The 18,923-nt window shown below is 39.9% G+C and overlaps 1 protein-coding gene across 1 annotated transcript in view; it reads right to left on the bottom strand.

The window, feature by feature from the left end:
- Positions 1 to 319: 319 nt before the first annotated feature.
- vstm2a (V-set and transmembrane domain containing 2A) overlaps positions 320 to 18,923 on the bottom strand; it is a 94,193-nt gene continuing 75,589 nt past the window's right edge. The window contains exon 5 of the mRNA XM_042510902.1: positions 320 to 606. Coding sequence (XP_042366836.1) covers positions 530 to 606 — 77 coding nt within the window. The 3' untranslated portion in view covers positions 320 to 529. The remainder of the gene's footprint in view (positions 607 to 18,923) is intronic.

Raw genomic sequence — 18,923 nt, 5'->3', positions numbered from 1 at the left:
TTTGCCAGGGCCAGTATTCACAATGAAGTTCCATGGCCAATATGGTGTAGCTATGTATACAGCACATACAGTAATTCTAGGTGTTTCAAATAAAACAGATATATATCTAGAATCATATATATTACACAAATATAGATTCTCCTTTTTTCTTGTTCACTTTTGAGCAATAAACACATGAACTGGAACGGCGAAACCATGAGAAAGTCATTCTCCGTGAGAGTTATCCAACAAGAGACAGAGTCCGTTTTCACACCGGAAGCGTTGCACCTCGGGATGGTGTCGAACCGACGTCTGTACAAAAGGTAATCCAACCGGTTTTTAAAGGTGACAGGTGTTTACAGTGGCTAATAACAATGTGCTGGGTGCAAGAGCAGTGGTGGCAGGGAAATGAGGGCCAACTGTGCTGTCCGCATGGTGGGGTGGCGGTGGCGGGGGCAGGAGGGGGATAAAACAGGCAATTTTCTCGTTCGCTTTGAGAGCAAACAGAGAGAGAGCGAGATCAGGGCACAGACCATGTCAGTTCTTCAAATTATAACAAGGCATCCCTCACCAAACCACATGCCAGAAGGAGGACAGCCAGTCCATAGCTGAATGATATTCTTGTACCTGAAAAGAGAAGACACAAATTATTTAAAAAAATGAACAATGAGGAATAAAATATTGGCGTTTTTTTTAGATTTTATTTTGAGTTATACATAGGGTGGAGCAATATGTCGATATGAAGTCATGTCAACCATAAGAGACTTTGTTCCGCCGACCTGAGGTCATGAAAAAATTAGTATGACAAACCCACAACTAGCTTGCAAGTAACTTTGCATAAATATAATACCAGAGAGCCTGAAACTGCATGGCATCCGCAGTATGTTGATAGTCAAGAGCTGTGATTATAACCGTTTCCTATCACAGAAATAGTGCACTATATAGTGTGTTTGCCATTTTGCAGTAGTGTTTGAATTCTCAGAGGTTAATTTCATCCACTATATATTGCATTATAAAATACACACAATGCACAGCAAATATGAGTGTACATTTGATGTACCTTCATTTTACTCCCTTATACCATAATGCAAATCGGTTGTGTATTTCCGGAGGAGAAGAAGAAGGTTGAATTAATCAGGGATTTAACAGAAAACTGCAACATTGATATAACCTCTGTTTATCTGTCCTCCTGAGTGCTCAGTTTGTCTGCATGGCATTGGGCACGCCCACTGCATCACACAGATATCTGGTGCATCTATTAACGCAATGATGTTCCGAAAATTCCAGTGTATTGTCTGAAATTTTGTTTGGTTATATAGTTCACTATTTAATACATACAACGTAGATAATAGTGAGTGGTTTCAAACACAGCTAAGGTTTCATTTTGAGAAAAGATCAAAAGAGAGAACTGACATTAGATAGGTTCGGTATTTATGCAAATTTGTCAGTCTGTGATGAGATTCATTCTTTTACACGCCGCATACCCATGCACCACAAAACTACATCTGTCACACATTACAAAGAGCGTGCACAACCTCCAGTTAAAAAGCAAAACAGAACAGTCAGATACATTAATATGTGCAATTTTCGATTTCATTAGGCATTAGAGTAGCACTCACATTGACCAGCAGTGCTATTTTTTCGATCCTTTAAAAGTGACTTAAGCGACTTTAGTGACTATCTCAGATTCTAAAATGCACATTATAAAATGCAGTGGTACACAATGAGTTTAGGTTTTTTTTTTTAATGTGTGTTATCTAACATGTGGTTGCCTGTTTGTGTTTCACCCTATTCTGCATTCCAAATGCTCCACCATATGGTTTCATTAAGTTTGGTCCATAAGGCTGCAGTCACCGATAAAGCCTGGGAACACTGCCTCACTGCAGAGCGTGGATTCATACACAAACATTGCAAAACACATCCAGATTATTTCATTGTGTGAGTCATTACATTGTTTTTATTACCATGCCAAATATTACAAGACCATTAAACATTCATCCATTGTCTTTCTTATCAAGGGACTTTATTGACTGTATTTCATTTCCACTCTCACAACAAGGAAATGTGGGAAAATGAGTAGGCATGTCAGTTATCATTAATTTTGCTTAACATAACAGGTTCATATACAGAAAAAATAAAAAATCTTAATAGGCTCGTTCAAGTTTACTCAGTTCTGCATCAGCGATTGATGAGCAATGTATGCCGGTTAGATTTGTGTCCAACCTCATTCTGACTTGCTCACACGTCATGCAAAAGTGGACTGCGATCTCATAACATCAAGGCATCCGCAGATTTTAGATCCAGGCACTGTAGTTGCTCTCCACCGACTGCAAGGCCCAGGGCATGATGGGAAATGCCTGGCTCTCAGCGGATCAAACAACTGATTGATTTAGATGTTGACTCAACAATATGATGTTTCAGATCAACTTTTTTGTTGTTGTTGTTGAATGTGGAATTTATTAGTCTTATTTGAAGTTTTTTTCTGTCACATGAATACATGTTTTGGCTGACGATGTTTTGCAGTCAGAAGGACTAAATACATTCACAATGAACTATATGTAGTCTATTGTGTATTAACATGAAACTGTTTTAATTATTTTAAGTAGGACTGTGGTAAGAAGCCTAAGCCCTGACTGCTGGCTGTCTGACTGATCTGCTGTTGCTGAGCTGTTGTGTCTTTAAATATGAGACTGATATTTTTCATTTATTGATGTAGTTTGACTGTGACAGGTGCGCTCAGCTGATTAATATCCAGCAGCAAACTGATATGATGCCTACTTACATGAAAATTTGTGTAAAATATAGGTTGAACCATTAACAGAAATGACAGATCACTTGTATAATGTTTAAAGCCGTTGCTGTGTCATAATCGCAGTAATTAGAGACTGTGAACAAACTGATATTCAGATCTGAATGAATTTGGATTAAATCTATTAGAATGTGGATGTTTCTGTGACTTCCTGTGCAAACTGAAGGCTGCTGGAAAAGTCAGAAAATTGTCCGACTTGATAGCAGCTTTTTGTCACCACCACCTGCTGCGACTGCCACCTCTCGCCCGCTGTCTAGTGAGGCGCAGTTCAGCTCGAACAAACCTAATGTGAAGATGGTCATGCCCTGATTTACATATTCATCTCCTCACACACATACATCATGCTGAGGCTGTTGCTCATTGAACCTGGCACATCACTCAAGAAAAACAACTGTTCCAAAATTGGCCACTTGTTTGTGATCAGTGGACTTCAGCCTCATATTCTCACATAAATTCCTCTATCTTTAGCAAGCAAGCACAGAAAACTACAAATGTACCCCCCTTCCCTCAAAGTAAACAGCCTTTGAAGTGTTTTGAAAAGGATTTACATGGGCAGCTACTGTTGCCTTGGCCCCTGACAAACTGCTATCACCACTGCAGGCAGCTCTGACTGTTTACCGAGCATCTGACATGACTAACAACTGCAAACTAGAACACAGCCTCCTCAGCCCACTCTTTGATTCGCCTGCGTCTCGGGGACATCGAACCAGAACTGATGAGAGCAAAGTAACTGATGACAAGTGTACAATCCTATGCTGCAGAATTCTGTGGACAAAAAAAAAAAAAAAACGTTTGCTATCCGTGGGCAGAAAGAAAAGATTTGAGAAAATTGAAAAGAGGGAAAAGTGAGAGAAGTTGTAATCCTGTGAAACAAGGCAGGACTCTGCAAATAGAAAATGAAATATTCCCTAAATCATATTGACATTGACTAGATTTCTGTGTCAGGCCGGGCTGCAGTTCTAAGAGGGAAATCGTCCAGGGGGACACTTTGCACCTTGCGGCCCAGCTCTGGATTGTCTGGACTGCTAGGGATTTGGAGATGAAGGGAGGGGATGGTAGAAGAAAGGGGGAGGGGGGGCGGAGAGGGAGGGCTTTGACCCTTTATTCCTCCCCACCACATCTCATTTGGCTTGAGGTGATCCAGAGAACAGGAGTGCCACAGAGGAGCAGCAATCACTCTGGGCCAAAACATCCTTCACACAGAGAATAATTAATCAGCCTCCAGCTACGAGTCAGAGCAAGACACAGGCGCAGAGAGACCCGACATAACACCATACACGGAAAAACATGCACTGATTCTCTGATAGCAAGCTTTTTACAATCATCTACTCAGAAACAATGTAAAAGATGTACAATTAAATAAAAATAAATAAATATATACTGTATATATATTTTTTATTTTTTTTATTTTCTATGAAAACCTCTTAATTATCAGAGAATGAATGTGACCTTGTCCCAGTCCTTTCCTTCCTTTTTTTATTTTTGGATACTTCAAGCATGAAATCTTAAGCCAACGCATTCTCACTCCAACTCTTCCACGCCAACATATGACATTTTAGTTATTCTTCCAACTTCATGCTGTGACATGCCAGGTTTGGGCAAAAAACCTACTTGATTATAGTCCAGGAAAGATGGTGTTTTTTGAAAAATACCCACTTTTAATGGCACTATCTCGAAATGCAGTGATGTCCTAATAAAAAACAACAGCTTTTCATGGGACAATCCTGTCATGATACACAACGATTTCTTGGTTGACAAACAAAAAATGCTTTTTACATCTCTATAAAAACAATCCCTTTTGGTGGCAATAAACCTGTTGGAAACACAGTAGGCGGGTTTCCATTGCAGATTTGTGCAAGACTTCAGCGATATTTTCTCAATATATAAGATGTACAAATGTAAAGTATTCATGGTTTGCAGACATGGAAAATGTTAACATCTTCCTCTGGTGATTTGGTTAATCTAGCCCATGCTGTTTTGGGCGTACCATTTGGAGGGACAATTATGACTTATACCTCCATGTAGTAGGGTTGCAAAGCTATATGCACTTGACATTGTAGGAAATCATCCAGACTTTTCACTGCCATCATTATTCCTCATGCCATACTGTGTGTGCATAATACACAACCATATACCACACCTAAATTAATCATATAAGAACAATGAACTGATGAGTGCTGCAAGGTTTTCAAGGCGTCGAGCTTCAGTGTCGGATTACAAGGTAAAAATAACAACTTTGCAACATCAGTCAAGCTTTATCCTGCTCTGCATGACTAATCTGGTAGGAATGATGAAAAGTTTTGGGGGATAAACCTTGCTGAATGTCTGAACTCACACGTGTCTACACCTCCAGGCTTTCAGTCTACAGCCTGTTTGTTGAACCAAATTAAATCATGATGAAAAGTCCTGCTGCTTTGGCGACTCGCAACTCCTGTTCACACTTTGGAGACAATCACCTGGTTTACTTACTTCCATGTGTTGTGAAATTTTGATTGCTTTGTCATTAACAGTAAGACCACTGACTGCTCATTGTTTGAGTCACTGTGTTTCTAGATTGCATCAGGAAACTTCCTTATGATCTGGAGGCAAAAATGTCCAACCACATTGCACTGTTTGAGGATGAGAGTGGATTTCATCACATAATGTGTTTGCTAAACTGCAGACGAGCAAATGTTTTCTATTTCTGTTTTTTTTCTCCCCCCATGCAAAGTGTTCATATTCTCTCCAGTTTGTTTGACATGATGTATGATTTAAGCAGTTCAGGGCAACACTGTTTAGGTCGATATTTAATGTGCACTGTGGAAAGGAATCTCACAACCATGTCTGACTGATATCAGAAAAAAAATTATACAATATATGTTGCACTTTTGGCACACTCAAGATATCTATGTTGTGCTATTTATATAGCATATTAATATATAATAATCAGTGATCAGTAATAATATTTGCACCCAATTTATTCGAGAGACTTAACCCTTAAACTTGATTTAAATCATTCTTTCTTGTGCTGCACACAGATGACTTTCACAAGCTATTTAACCTGTTTAAATTTGATTACTTTTGAAAATTCAGAGGGAAAGGCAATGCCAAGAAATGTCCCACAAATTGCAAGAAACTGGTAAAGGGTGACAAAAAAAAACTTCAAAAGATAAATAGATAGGAAAAAATGCCCAGAAACCTATTTTAATAATTATTGTAATGTAGTATTGTGATTACATAATACCAAAGGTACAAAACAACATTTTCAAAGAAAATCTATACTTTTATTTAGTTTTTTCAGTTTTTAGAACTTTTTTCTTTTTTCATTTTTTCGCTTCAGTAATTAAATTTTTTTTTTTTTTGTGCCTTCCTAAAATTTTGTTCTATGTCTTGTTAAGTTGCTCATTGCCTTCTCTCCATGTTTTTGCAAGCAATCAGGCCAAATTGCCCAGGTTTCAAAGGGTTAAATCAACAGCGCAGGCATCCAATTAAAAGTATTGTCTGTGTATCAAGCCACTAATTTATCTTGTTCCTCTGTGCCATAGAGCTCTATTGTTGTCCAGAACCTATTAAAAACATCAAAAATGAGCCATGTTGCTCAGGGTGACATGTTCCTTCATTGACAGGTGGACGCTTTCTGTTGACCACTACCACTGCAACAACATTAAGTGGGTACTGTGACCATTGTGTAACACCAGATTCATAGAGTTTAAGATTAATTGTTACATTGTGGTCACCAAACAAAAGCCTTGTTCAACATTTTGGCTGTATTAAAAGTATTATTCTTTTGCTAATAAAAAAAAATGTGCGTTAACACTGGCATTATTACAGTTAATCATGGATTGTAAATGCACAGAAAAAATTAGCAAGAAATTTAATGATAAAAAAATTGAAAACTGAAATTGAAAAAAATCCCTAAAAAAAACATCTTCCTTAGCTTAAAAAAAAAAAGATTTCTAACCAAGTTGCTTATTGCCTTTTCCCCCATGTTTTTGAAAGAAACTGCACAAATTTGCATAGAGCTCAGAATGTATAATACTTGTGAAGGGTATCTGAAAGCAGCACAAACAAATGTGATGTTGCTTCAGGTTTCAAATGATTAAAGGCTGCATTACAGTAAAGAGATGTCATTTTCTGAACTGTTCTAGTTATTCTATTTTTTGCTTTTATCCACTTGGTCATTAAATCCATATTACTGCACAAAAGCACTAGTAGTCGGCCCTTTTATTGCCAGCTGATCTCATGTTGAGGTCAAGAAGTTCAGCACTGGCCTGCTCACTGGGGACAGAATCTAGGGTTTTTGTGTCTTTCTCAAGGACACTTTCACAATGCGGGCAGGAGGACCGAGTGGACATACACCTGCTTCCCCTGCAGTACAGCTGGGAGTAGTTCAGGGTGACTGGATATAAAGTAAACATTTCTGTAAACATTAAATCTACATGTATATTTCTCAAGATAAGACTAAATACAGCAGCAGGAGACTGTGGCAGGGCCGGTGTTGGGTCAAAGTGACCTCCTTGTGGGTATAACCTAACATGATGGGTCAGTGCTGCTGCACAGCTGTGCCGGCTCATTCCTTTGGTGTCAGTCAGTATATCCTCCAGATGTACTTTTGAAAATCCATTGAAGCGACTCTAACTAGTGCAGCACTCTCTAGAATGTGGTGATGAAGCCACACTTGTACAGCAGGGAGTTTGTTGTTCATGCATTATTGATTTGCTGTTTGGCTGTTTGTGGTTTCTATTGCTTTAGTTGATATTTGCAAAGAAATGTTTTTAAAAGTTTGGTTTGTCGAAGAGAACACAAAAAGTGAAAGAAGGTGCAAGAAGATGACTTAATCAGGCAAAGGATAACTGTAAAACATCACATATACCATCAACACATTCTACAATCTACATTTACATGCATGCAGTCAGAGCCAAAACTCTATTAAGGGCATCTGTGATGATTTTGCAGACAAACCAGCATGATGACAGCATAATGTCTCTGAACACAAATTATGTAGTTGCCACAATTCACTTTATTATACAGTACAGTGTGTCATGTGACTTTAATTATGTCAGGTCGCTCTGTTTTTTACCTGAAGGCCATCATTTATATCAGGAATGATGACACACTAATAAATAATTTTACACAAAAGTCGGCCTAACTATTTTTCCTTTCATATCACTAAGGCTGAAGACATGAAAACCATTATGGCCATATATACCATTATGGTGATGTCAATAAATGCACAAGGTGGGATGCAGTAGCATGGTCCTTATGTTTATACAACAGTGTCATGATGGATGGGAATAAGCAGCAAGCAAGTCAGGTTTTGGCAAAAGAGGAACATGGTAAGGTGTAAAAAAAAACACACGTTTACACAGGAAGCAAATTCAAGACTGTTTACAAGGTACAAGGTATGATGTAAGTTTATTGTCATTTTTCTTTAATGTAGTTTAAGAAGAAATTAAATTTAAAGGTGATCCTAAATCATACTACATCTTTTGGCATCAAAGGAAAAGTTGAGTAGTCTCAAAGCCTGGGAAAAAAAGCTGCTCTGTAGCCTGGTGGCTCTGCAGCAGATACTTCTGTATCTTTTTCCAGATGGCAGCAGGGTAAACAGACTGTGGTTGGGGTGGCTGCTGTTTTTCAGTATCCTTTGGGCTCTGTGCAGACACCTCACTTCACCGAGGTCATTGATGCTCTGTAGATGGGAACCAGTGATGTTCTGGGCAGTTTTAATCACCCGCTGTAGAGCCTTCCTATCCTGGGCCGTGCATGAACCATGGCAGTTTGAGATGTTTTCAGTCAGTATGCTTTCTATTGCTCCTCTGTAGAAGTTAGCTAGGATCCTGCTCTGGAATTTAGCCTTCCTAAGTTTCTGTAGGCAGAAGAGCCTTTTCTGTGCTTTTTTAACCTGGGTGGTGATGTGTGATGACCAAGATAGGTTCTCAGTGATAGTGATTCCAAGGAACCTATAACTGTTAACCTGCTCCACCTCAGCTCTACTGATGTAGACAGGGGTGTGTGGCTTTTCCTCCTTCTTTCTTAATTCAACAATCAGCTCCTTGGTTTTACCGACCTTGAGCAGTAGGTTGTTCTCTGTGCACCACTCTGCAAGACTGTCAATTTCCGCCTGGTATGAACTCTCATCATTGTTTGTAATACGGCCAATGATGGTGGTGTTGTCTACATACTTCACAGTAGAGTTCCCATGATGTCTGGGAGTGCAGTCATGGGTGTACAGTGTGAACAGGAGGGGGCTGAGCACACAGCCCTGGGGGGCTCCGGTGTTGAGCACTAATGTAGAGGAGGTGAGATTACCAATCCTAACTCTCTGGGGTCTGCATGTGAGGAGGTCCAGTATCCAGTTGCACAGTGTTTAACTGACACCCAGACTGTTAAGTTGTCCAATCAGCTTCATGATAGAGATTGTGTTGAATGCTTAGCTGATTCAACGGACAGCATCCTGATGTAGCTGCTCTTGTTCTCCAGCTAGGTGAAGACTGAGTGAAGAACAGTAGATATGGCGACCTCTGTTGAGGTCCAGGCTGGCACGGATGTTGTCTTTGATGTGCTGGAGAACCAGTTTCTCTAAGCACTTTATCAGGATAGGGCTAAGAGCCACAGGCGGTAGTCATTAAGACTAGACACAGCAGCCTTTTCAGTTACAGGAATGATGATGGCTCTCTTGAGGCAGGAGGGGACAGTCTCTTGTGAGAGTGAGGCGTCAAAAATGTTGGTTTTTAATACTCGCCCTTGGGTGTTGTCTGGGCCTGTGGAATTGTTTATATTCACTCTCAGTATCTATGCGAGTTTTCTCACATATGCTGTGGTCACTGAGAGTCGCTGGTCCTCTGGAGGCAGAGTAGACTTCACAGCTGAGTCCTTATTGAGGAGGTCAAAGCAAGCGTAAAATGTGTTCAGCCCGCCTGGCAGTGTGGCCTCACGTATGATGGCTGTGCTCCTGCTTCTGTAGCCTGTGACATTTTGAATCACCTGCAACATATTTGTAGTGCTGCTGCTGTTGAGGTCTTTCTCCAGTCTCTGCTGGTGTCTCCTCTTAGCATCCTTGATGTCAGCTCTCAGTTGTGCTCTGGTGATGATGTATGCCTCCTTGTCCCCTGACTGAAAGGCAGTCCTTTTAGCTCTGAGAAGAGCCTTTGCTTCCCCATTCATCCAGGCTTTCTGGTTTGGGAATGATCTCACCGTCCTTGTGGTCTCCACATCATCAGTACCTTTGCTGACATATGATGCCACAGAAGATGCATATTCTTTAAGAGTGATCTTGTTATCTTGAGTGGCAGCATCTTTGAACATTTACTTTTACAAAAGTCTGTTGTTTGTGGGACCCATCACCTCCCCAACTGTCCACCCTAGAACTCGCACTCATACTCCTTACATTACACTGTTATTGGCAGCATTATTATCTGACTCTGTCCTTCAGCATTTCATGCACATGTGACCGGGTCCATCTAGCCGCGTTTTCAAGTGACATTGACAAGTGGCATTGCATGTGAACGCGTCTGGTGCCATCCGGCCATCCGGCAGCATATAATAACAATGCACTGGTTCCGTTCAAGCGTGCTCTTATCTGATGCTGTCCTGCTGTATTCTAGTTGGATGCAGAAGGTGGTTTTTGACATCACACACGTACACCAAAAGCATTGACAGAGTGGTCATATTTCACAAGTCTGGAGTGAGAACAGGCAGGAAATTAAGGCAAGGTGGGTTTCATGACTCCTATTAGTATTATCATTCATCTTGGAGTATAAACATTCCCCTTATTTTGAAACTATCATTTACACAATGTTTTTGGGTATGTAAACACAAAGCAAAATGTTGCACTATGTAGCTGTGAGCTAAATTGAGCCCAGTTTTATCAAACCTGGAAGTGACAAAATGTGTTAATGACGATAATGATGATGGGATGCCAGAGTGACTGAACTAAAACAAAACAAAGGAATGATCTTCTATCTTTAAGTGTTTTGGGCTTTGCAATTGCTTGTAGTTCATCTGGAGCATTTTTTTAAGTCTCCCTGCCTGAGACAAAACCTATGCTGCAATCAATGGTAAAGATACAAAGTAAGCTGTAACTCTGAGTGTGAGTTTGCTGCCCTGAGCGCCAAATTTACATACGCTGCTCTGACTGGACAATTTGTTCTTGATGTGGCCACCATACTACTCTCGAGGTAGTTGTATAAGTTGCATAAAGTTCAGCTTTTCTCAATTTCCCCCTGTAGTGCTGCTGAGCGCCTTTTAAATCTCTCAGCAAAGGGTACCGCCAGGTCCCATTCCCACTGAATACAAGCTTATTGTTGTCCCAGCTTTTTAATCTGTATGTGTGAACGACCCGTGGGACTATTGCATCCCCTCCCAGACTACAACATGAGCACTTTATTTTTTAGCCTATATTCATTTGCATCTAAGCAAATTGGCACCATTAAAAGTCTGCAGAATGAGCTTTTAAAAGGTCCTGCACCATTACTGGATAACTATGATATTGAAGATCTCATAAAAACATAACAATTCTTGTAAGGAGTGTCTCTCACTTAGGATTTATTCATTTAATTTTTTCACATTTATGGATATTTGTTAAAACTGTTTATAACTAAAGCCTGATTTATGGTAGAGCACCCTACACTATCAATGAGTGTCACTTGACTAAATTGACACAATTTCAACAGAAAAGTGTCACTCCATCTATTGTTTGAAATGTGAACATTAAATTATTGCTTTCCCATCCATCCATCACAAATCCAAAGGCGTTATAGAGAATCTCTCTGCAAAAAGGACTTACAAGTAGAGATCATTTGCCCCATTGTTGGTTGGGAAATGTGATGAGATAACTACACTGCCTGTGAATGCAGCGCTGCAGCAGATGAGTCTGCCTTTCTGTTGGTGTGTCTGTGTGACATCACGGACAGACAGGAGAACAGGTAAACAGCAGACAGCGGTAGAAACAGAGGTCTCTGAAAACTATTCAGTAGTTTCTTCTCTTTTTGTATCTCTTATTTATTGAGTTTCTATTTCAAATTCGGTGCAGGCTAACTTAGAATGATGTTTGAGCACTGCTTAGGAGAAGACAGATGGTAATTAGTGACGGCACGTCATTGCATGTTGCCAGTTAAGGAGCTAAAATTAGTGCATTCACCTGGGTGTTATGTTTCCATCAGTGCCAATCAGAGCTGGAGGCAAAAAATACCCGTATCCCCTGCAGAGTCATTTGACCTGGGTATGAATGCCAATCATATGCATTGCATTCAAAAGCCAGAAGTTAGCAGTTGTTAGCAGGTTTTTCATGCAGTGGGAATTAGGCTATGGTCTTCATTTTGATCTCATCTATACATGTGAAAAGTTTCGGAACTGCACCATGCATGGTTGTGACGATATCATGGTGGCAAAATCTGTCCACAGACACACCAGTAGATACTTAAACACCTGGCAAATAACTAAAAACACTTCTTTGATAGTTCTCACTACAATAAGCACCATGTTTATGCCATGATGGCACACCAATACAGTCTCACAAGGTGAAGACAATACGAGCCCCACTGTGGCGGCTGCTAAATGTGGGTATCATGCCTTGTGTGTTTAGATCTGACTGAGTTATGACTCTGAGAGGGAGTACGATTGTTGTTGCAAATTGCAGTAATCAGGCGCTGAGTGTTTCAAAGTATCTTAATTACCTCTATGAGCTGTGTGTCACAGCCGCTGCCACTACTCTGACTGCTGACCGTGCTCGTGAGTGAGCAACACTACTGTCACTAACATAGTGTCACTTTTAACACCTGCATGCACCTGTTCCAAAAACACATTTCAAGATGTCATAAACAGAAATTGTTCTTTATTTGAACTACTGTGCAAGTGTTTCTGTGAGTGCGTTGAAATACAGCTTCCATTCTAAATGATACTTCTAGAACATATATGCGAGTATTACTCCACCTATTAGCATGCATCTGGTGTCAGGTTGCTTCCATTTGTTCCATCCTGGGCACTGAAAATGCATATGAGCCATCCACATAAAAGCAGCAGGACGTCTAAAGCCATTATTCTGAAGTAAATCACACATTATCTCAGCTATTTATTTGCGTGAGCTGTTTTCCACTTCAATACTCACCTTGCCAGTGAGCAAACTAAAGGTAAAGGTACCTTCTGTGCTCCTGTGCTATTTTTAGCAAACAACAAAGGGAGAACAGTTGTGAATTATTGTTGTTTTTTGTACACTGCCATGCATTTTAATTGCTGAGCAAAGAAAAAACACAAAAAGAGAGTCCTATGCAAATACAGCTGAATACACAAGAAAATCTACCTTTTATGTGGGCAGGAGTTTTATTATTTCTCTTATCCGTCACTGTGGCTAAAAGCATCTCCACCCACTTCCTGTCACAGTTTGGTTGACAAGGTCACTGTGTCTTTATAAGTCATTTTGGATTAATTTACAGCTGAATTCTCGCATGGTTATTCAGCTGGAGATGGGAAGTGAATGCTGGGGGAAAAAGGTTTCCATGGCAGATATGATTCGGAGACGTCTGACTTTTATGAAATGTCTCAGGGTTTTGGAAGTGCACATGATGCCTCTGAGTTTGTATTCTCTGCGTGTTTTTCCCTGGCTTTCCACCGCAGTGTGAGGGACTGCAAACTGACTTTTTTTCTGTAGGCATAATGAGCGCAAGTATCTGTCTGTGCTAGCAGAAACCTTTTCAGGCGCTCTTGGTGCATGCTGGGATAGAATAGACCCGCGCTGAATACTCTTCATTTTGTCCTACTTAACCTAACACAACACTCTACATTTTGCCAAAATGTTTTTGGCTCGCTGAAATGGTGATGTGGAATATCAATTCCGGGCCAGTGAGGCAGTCAGGTTCAGCGAGGCGGGGAGGTGAATCACCACAGCACCTCCACAGGGAGCTCAAACTGGCTTAGTGCCAGTTCCATCTATTCTTGCTGATCCCTGGCCGGCTGACTGGCTAGCTGACTGTCTCTTTGACTCGCTTCCTTACTTGCCTGGTGGCTCTGTTATAAAACCCGCCGTCTCATTTGCTTGTTGACTGATACACTCTCTATCTGACTGTCTGGCTGCCGAAACCATGACTGGATTTTTGGCTGACTGACTGGTTAAATACAACTGGATGTCATTACCTTGCAGCTTGACTGTTCAACTGTGAGAGAGGTTAAATGTGATAACACAGTCTAGTGGGTAATGCAAAAAGCTCCCAAATTACCATCCACCACTTTTTGAAAGGATCACCCCAGCAGTTCTGTGTGTTTTAGCTGACATTACTGCAACCATTTTCCAAACAATTTAGCCATATTGTAGCCTCTGCCACTGCCGTGTGAATGTGTGTGTGAGTGCTGGCTCGAGATGAGTGGTCGCTTGTGGCAGAAAAGTGCAATATGCAGTCTATGCCGTCCATAACTGACACGAGGAGCAAGCAGCTGATTAGGGCTCAGCGGCCTAACATAATTGTGACTGGCTCCAGTGCAAATATTTTTTCTTGGTCTCTCGCCTCACCCTTAACGTAAAACACACACACACAACCACTCTAGACAATTGCAAAGAAGACAATGTCACCATGGAGAGGTTTGCAGTGCTGCTCTCATTCTGCAAATAAGCCTCTGATCAGCACCACGGACAGCAGCTCAAGCATTAAAATTATACATGTTGAGCTAACAGCCTGCTGTGGACTTAAACCATCACAGCCAAAGTGGTGTATATAATTCTCAAAACCATAAGTGTTCTACACTAAGTGTAAGGTATATATACTGCCCTACAAAGGCAGTAGCTACGCTTACACTGAAACTGAGAAAAATTGTTTAAAAGTTTTTTGACAGTCCAGCCAAATGTGAACAGTTTTTTAACTATGACCCCAAAGTTCAGTCCATTCTCAATCCGAGGTCATCAAATGATGTGATGGTATGACACGCAGCTGGGTGGTGTCAATTTGTATGGTGGCCATACGGAGCTGGCCAGATGGCATCTAGCGTGGCAGTATGATACGCCGACAGCTGATAATGCGGCTGGACAGAACCTGTTGCGTCTGTATGATACATCATGAGACAGCATTAGGTTACAATGCTTCCTGTAATGATGTATTGTGAGGTCCCTTTAGGGTGGTCCCTATGGGGAGGGTGGTGGATGGTTCAACCAAACCCAGGATTTTCACTCAGGAGCCCAGTGTTTGTAATTTAAGGAGCACAAGTGTGCTTATAGGGTCAGTCGGGAGGTACATGGGTCCCACAAACTACTGACTTTTGTCCGTAAGTCTGGAGTTTGCTTCCATTGTGGATGTGTGTTTTTTTTTCTTTTTCTACACCTTACCATGTGCCTCTTTTGCCTAATCCTAAATATCATGGCCATCCACATGGTAAATGTAAGCACATTGTTTGTTTTTTTGTAATAAATTGAGCTCTATCAATAAAGTTGCCTCGCCTTTGATGTAGTAAAAGAGTGACAAAGTCCGCTTAGGGCAGGATATAGTGCATGGGTCATACAAACACAGGACTTTGATCCCATGAGGCAGTGATGAATTATTATACGATTAGATAAGATAAGATAAGACTATCCTTTATTAGTTTCACAACATGGAAATTTGCATTATTAAAGCAAGGAAATAATATTATATTTTTAAAGAAAGGAAAATCAAAGCAGGTATGTACAAGATAAACTACATAATGCTGAGGGTGTTTCATGATCCTGGGTTTTGTGTCATACCTTGTTTTTAGGTTTTCTGTAATATTTTTCCTTGTTTCACATTGTACATGTTGTGTGACCTGTTTAAATCTGTGATTCACCTCTCTGTCATGCATGTCATGGACAGTCATGTCTGGCTTTACTTTCTGTCTTAGTAGTTTTACCTGTTCCTCACTGCTCCTACAGTCCAACCACCGTTCTCACTTTCCTCTGTGGTTTCCCTGTGTCCTGTTTTCTGTCATAGTTGCCTTCTATCAGTCTCGTTAGTCCTTCCTTGTTTCCAGAGTCTTCCCTGCACACCTGCTCAGTATTAGTCTTGCTTTTATCACCAGAGTGATCCCTGCCGCACCCTTGTTGTTAACCAATCCCTGTGTTTTCCTTTGACCTGAGTCCCTGCCTAATCCACCTAGGTCTCATTCGTGTGATTTCACCCCAGTGTATATAAAAATTGGGTCTCCCTTTTTTACATGTCTGTTCATTCTCTACGCTCCCGGCGTTGTGTGTGTATGTCGTTTACATATACAGCCAGCTTGTTCCTTTTCTGCCTTGATGTCTGTTCAAGAAACTAGAAATTAACCCTCTATGTTATTGGGTTGCCTTGAGGTAACGTACCCAAATTTGGCTGTTTACACAATCCCAGTACATTCACAATTGCGTTGCAATACTTAAATAGAGAGACAAGCCCTAAGAAAACCAATAGCACTGTTTGTCTTTTATTACTTTTTGGAGGCCATGTTGTGTTCTTCTTTGGGGGCCTTCCTTGCATGGTTCAGCTCCAACTGCTAGCAACACAGCAGCAACACAACATAGAATATGTCAGGGAAGATACACACCAGGAAGCAATAACCCTACTTTTTCTTTTTTAAAAGATAATTATTTGGGGGCTTTTTGCCTTTATTTGATAGGACTGCTTAAGCGTGAAAGGGGGAGAGAGAGAGAGGGGATGACATGCATCAAAGGACTGAGATCAGGATCGAACCTCCAGCCACTGTGGCAAGGACATAGCCTCTGTACATGGGGCGCCCACTCTGTGAGCTACTGGGCATCCTGATAACCCTCTTTTTTTCATTTTTGAACATTATGGTACAGTGTTGTTTTAGGGTAACAAAACAAAAGTGTACCCCAAAATATATATATGTACATTGAAAATTTCTTTAAATTATGTTTACTTGGTCTATTCTATGACAAAAAAAATCATTACCAGCAGAAACATTTCTTTTTTTATATAACAACTGGCATCATAATGTGTACCATAGAGGGTTAAACTACGGTTTTCTTCAAGTTACTGTTGCTTTGTTGTTGTTCTGGCACTTGGGTTCATCTGCCTGCAATATCATGACAGGGTCAAAAGATAGATTACATTTCATTATTATAAAAAAAACATACCTTATTTATGCCAACCCATGATCTTTTTGATAAACTTAACCAAGCAGTTTTAGTGTGTCTGTTTTACAATGTTATACACATTAAACGATACTTGTTATTTGCCCAAAGTCATGCAACCTATGAGGTGTACGGGCTGTAAAACTTGTTAATTTTAATACAAATGTAATAGTAAATAGGCAAGTAATCAGTAAATAGTCCAACAAGGGAGAGCACAAACTAGTGAAGGACCTCTTTTTACATTTAAAACTATAACAGTGGAGAGCCCTGAGGATTTCCTGTACTACAGTACTGGCCATAGATGGTTCGTCTTCTGTCCAGTTAAGCTATATTTATTTTCAGTCTGACACAGAGTTTGGAGTGTAGACGAGGTAATATTCACTCCTCAGAGGGTAAAGCAAGAATAAACACATAGGGGTCCTTTTTAACTTTGATCTAGATTATGCCACTTATCTCCTGAGCAATCATGCTCCCAAATCTGGTAATAAATATACACAGCCTTAAGTAGTGAATTTCAATTTCCATTTGACACCTCATACACAGCAGGGGCAGCCGGGTGTCCGTTTTGTTCTCGTCATCCACAATATATTTAGAAGCAAAACTGGCCTCCCATTTTCTGGTGATGCTTGTGTCGAAGTTAAGAGAATGCAGATTGAGGAAATGAAGTATGAAATATATTTACGTTCAAGGAGAAACCGCTCATTCTCAGTTTACATACAGAGGTCTGGGGGAGGCGAACTCTTTGAGGTAATCAGCTATCGAACCTGAAGGAGCTGATTTACAATGGTAAATGGGGCTGTAGCTGCTCCTTAGAATTTGGTTTTTAAGACTGTTGGGAATTATCAAAAATAATAACTACAAATAAGCAGGAAACACATCCATTTAAAATCATTTAGCAAACCTGGAAAGGGTTTAATATTGATCTGTGAGAGGGATAAAATGTTCAAAAGCATTGTCACAAACGGATTATATTCTGCAGCCTGGTGTAAAGTATCAGATTTTAGTTGTATACACCATTCATGGTAGGTTAATTTCTAATCTACAGGGTTCATTTTGGACAACATTATCTCATCCCAGGCCCTCCAGTACCAGCTCTTTCTCACCTTCTTCGGCTCGTGATACCAACACCAGACGTACCCTTTAATATCTATAAGTTGCTCACAGCTGTGTTCTGGGTCAAACAGATTGTTACATGTGGTTAGTGATGTCATATAGTTGCTGTTACATTTAGGCAACAGAACGTCTTAGTCAGGAAGGGTTACATTTGGGTTAAAATGCGGTGCTTTAAATGAGCGCTACAAGGAGCTCGGGCAAATGGGTATAGATGTTAAAAACAACTAAAAAGTTCCTCATTAAGACCCAAGCTGGTTAATAAAAACTCACTATAAAATCATTTTAAAAATCAAATTATATTATTCGAGAATATGAGGTTTAATGCTGCTGTGGTCTCTCAACCAGCTCTTTGAGCTCTGGTGACCGTTAATATGACAATTAATTAAAAAACAATAGTTTAAATAATAAATAACACATAAATAACAGTTAACTACGGAAGGGATTTGTTTTGAAAAGGGAAGATAAGTGCTACTTGAATTGAAATGGATAGCATGACATAATACTAAATAAATATATGCCTTAAAAAGTTAATAGAAAACATGTTTAAAATGGAACAAGTACCCAGATGTTAATTTAAAAAAAATGACAACAAAACATAAGTGAGTTCTAAAATTAAAGTGCTAAATATATAATTATAATGTAAGTGTTAAAAATCCACAATGGTGTAAAATCCACAATTTTCAAAACTACATATAGAAAAACACTCCAGTACACTAGTACACAAGTAAAATGTTATGTGTTTATGTATGGGTGCATATTTATTTAAATTTGTATAAACAGTATAATTCAATTTAATTCAGTTATTACTAATGGCAATAAATCACCCAAAAGAAATGAAGAGGGTAAAATCAATTTGTCATAAAAAATCACTCCATGGTATCTGTTTGATGTTTCTTTCATCAATCACTCAATCAAATATGGTGAAAGGGACTTGAAATATTTGAAAGGTAGCAAATTTTCACTGTGCAGACCTGTAAGTAT

The sequence above is a fragment of the Plectropomus leopardus genome, chromosome 21 (genome assembly GCF_008729295.1).
Source record: "Plectropomus leopardus isolate mb chromosome 21, YSFRI_Pleo_2.0, whole genome shotgun sequence".
Taxonomy (NCBI): Eukaryota; Metazoa; Chordata; class Actinopteri; order Perciformes; family Serranidae; genus Plectropomus; species Plectropomus leopardus.
Note: the sequence above shows the minus strand (reverse complement) of the source record. Positions and strands in the feature narration are given on the sequence as shown.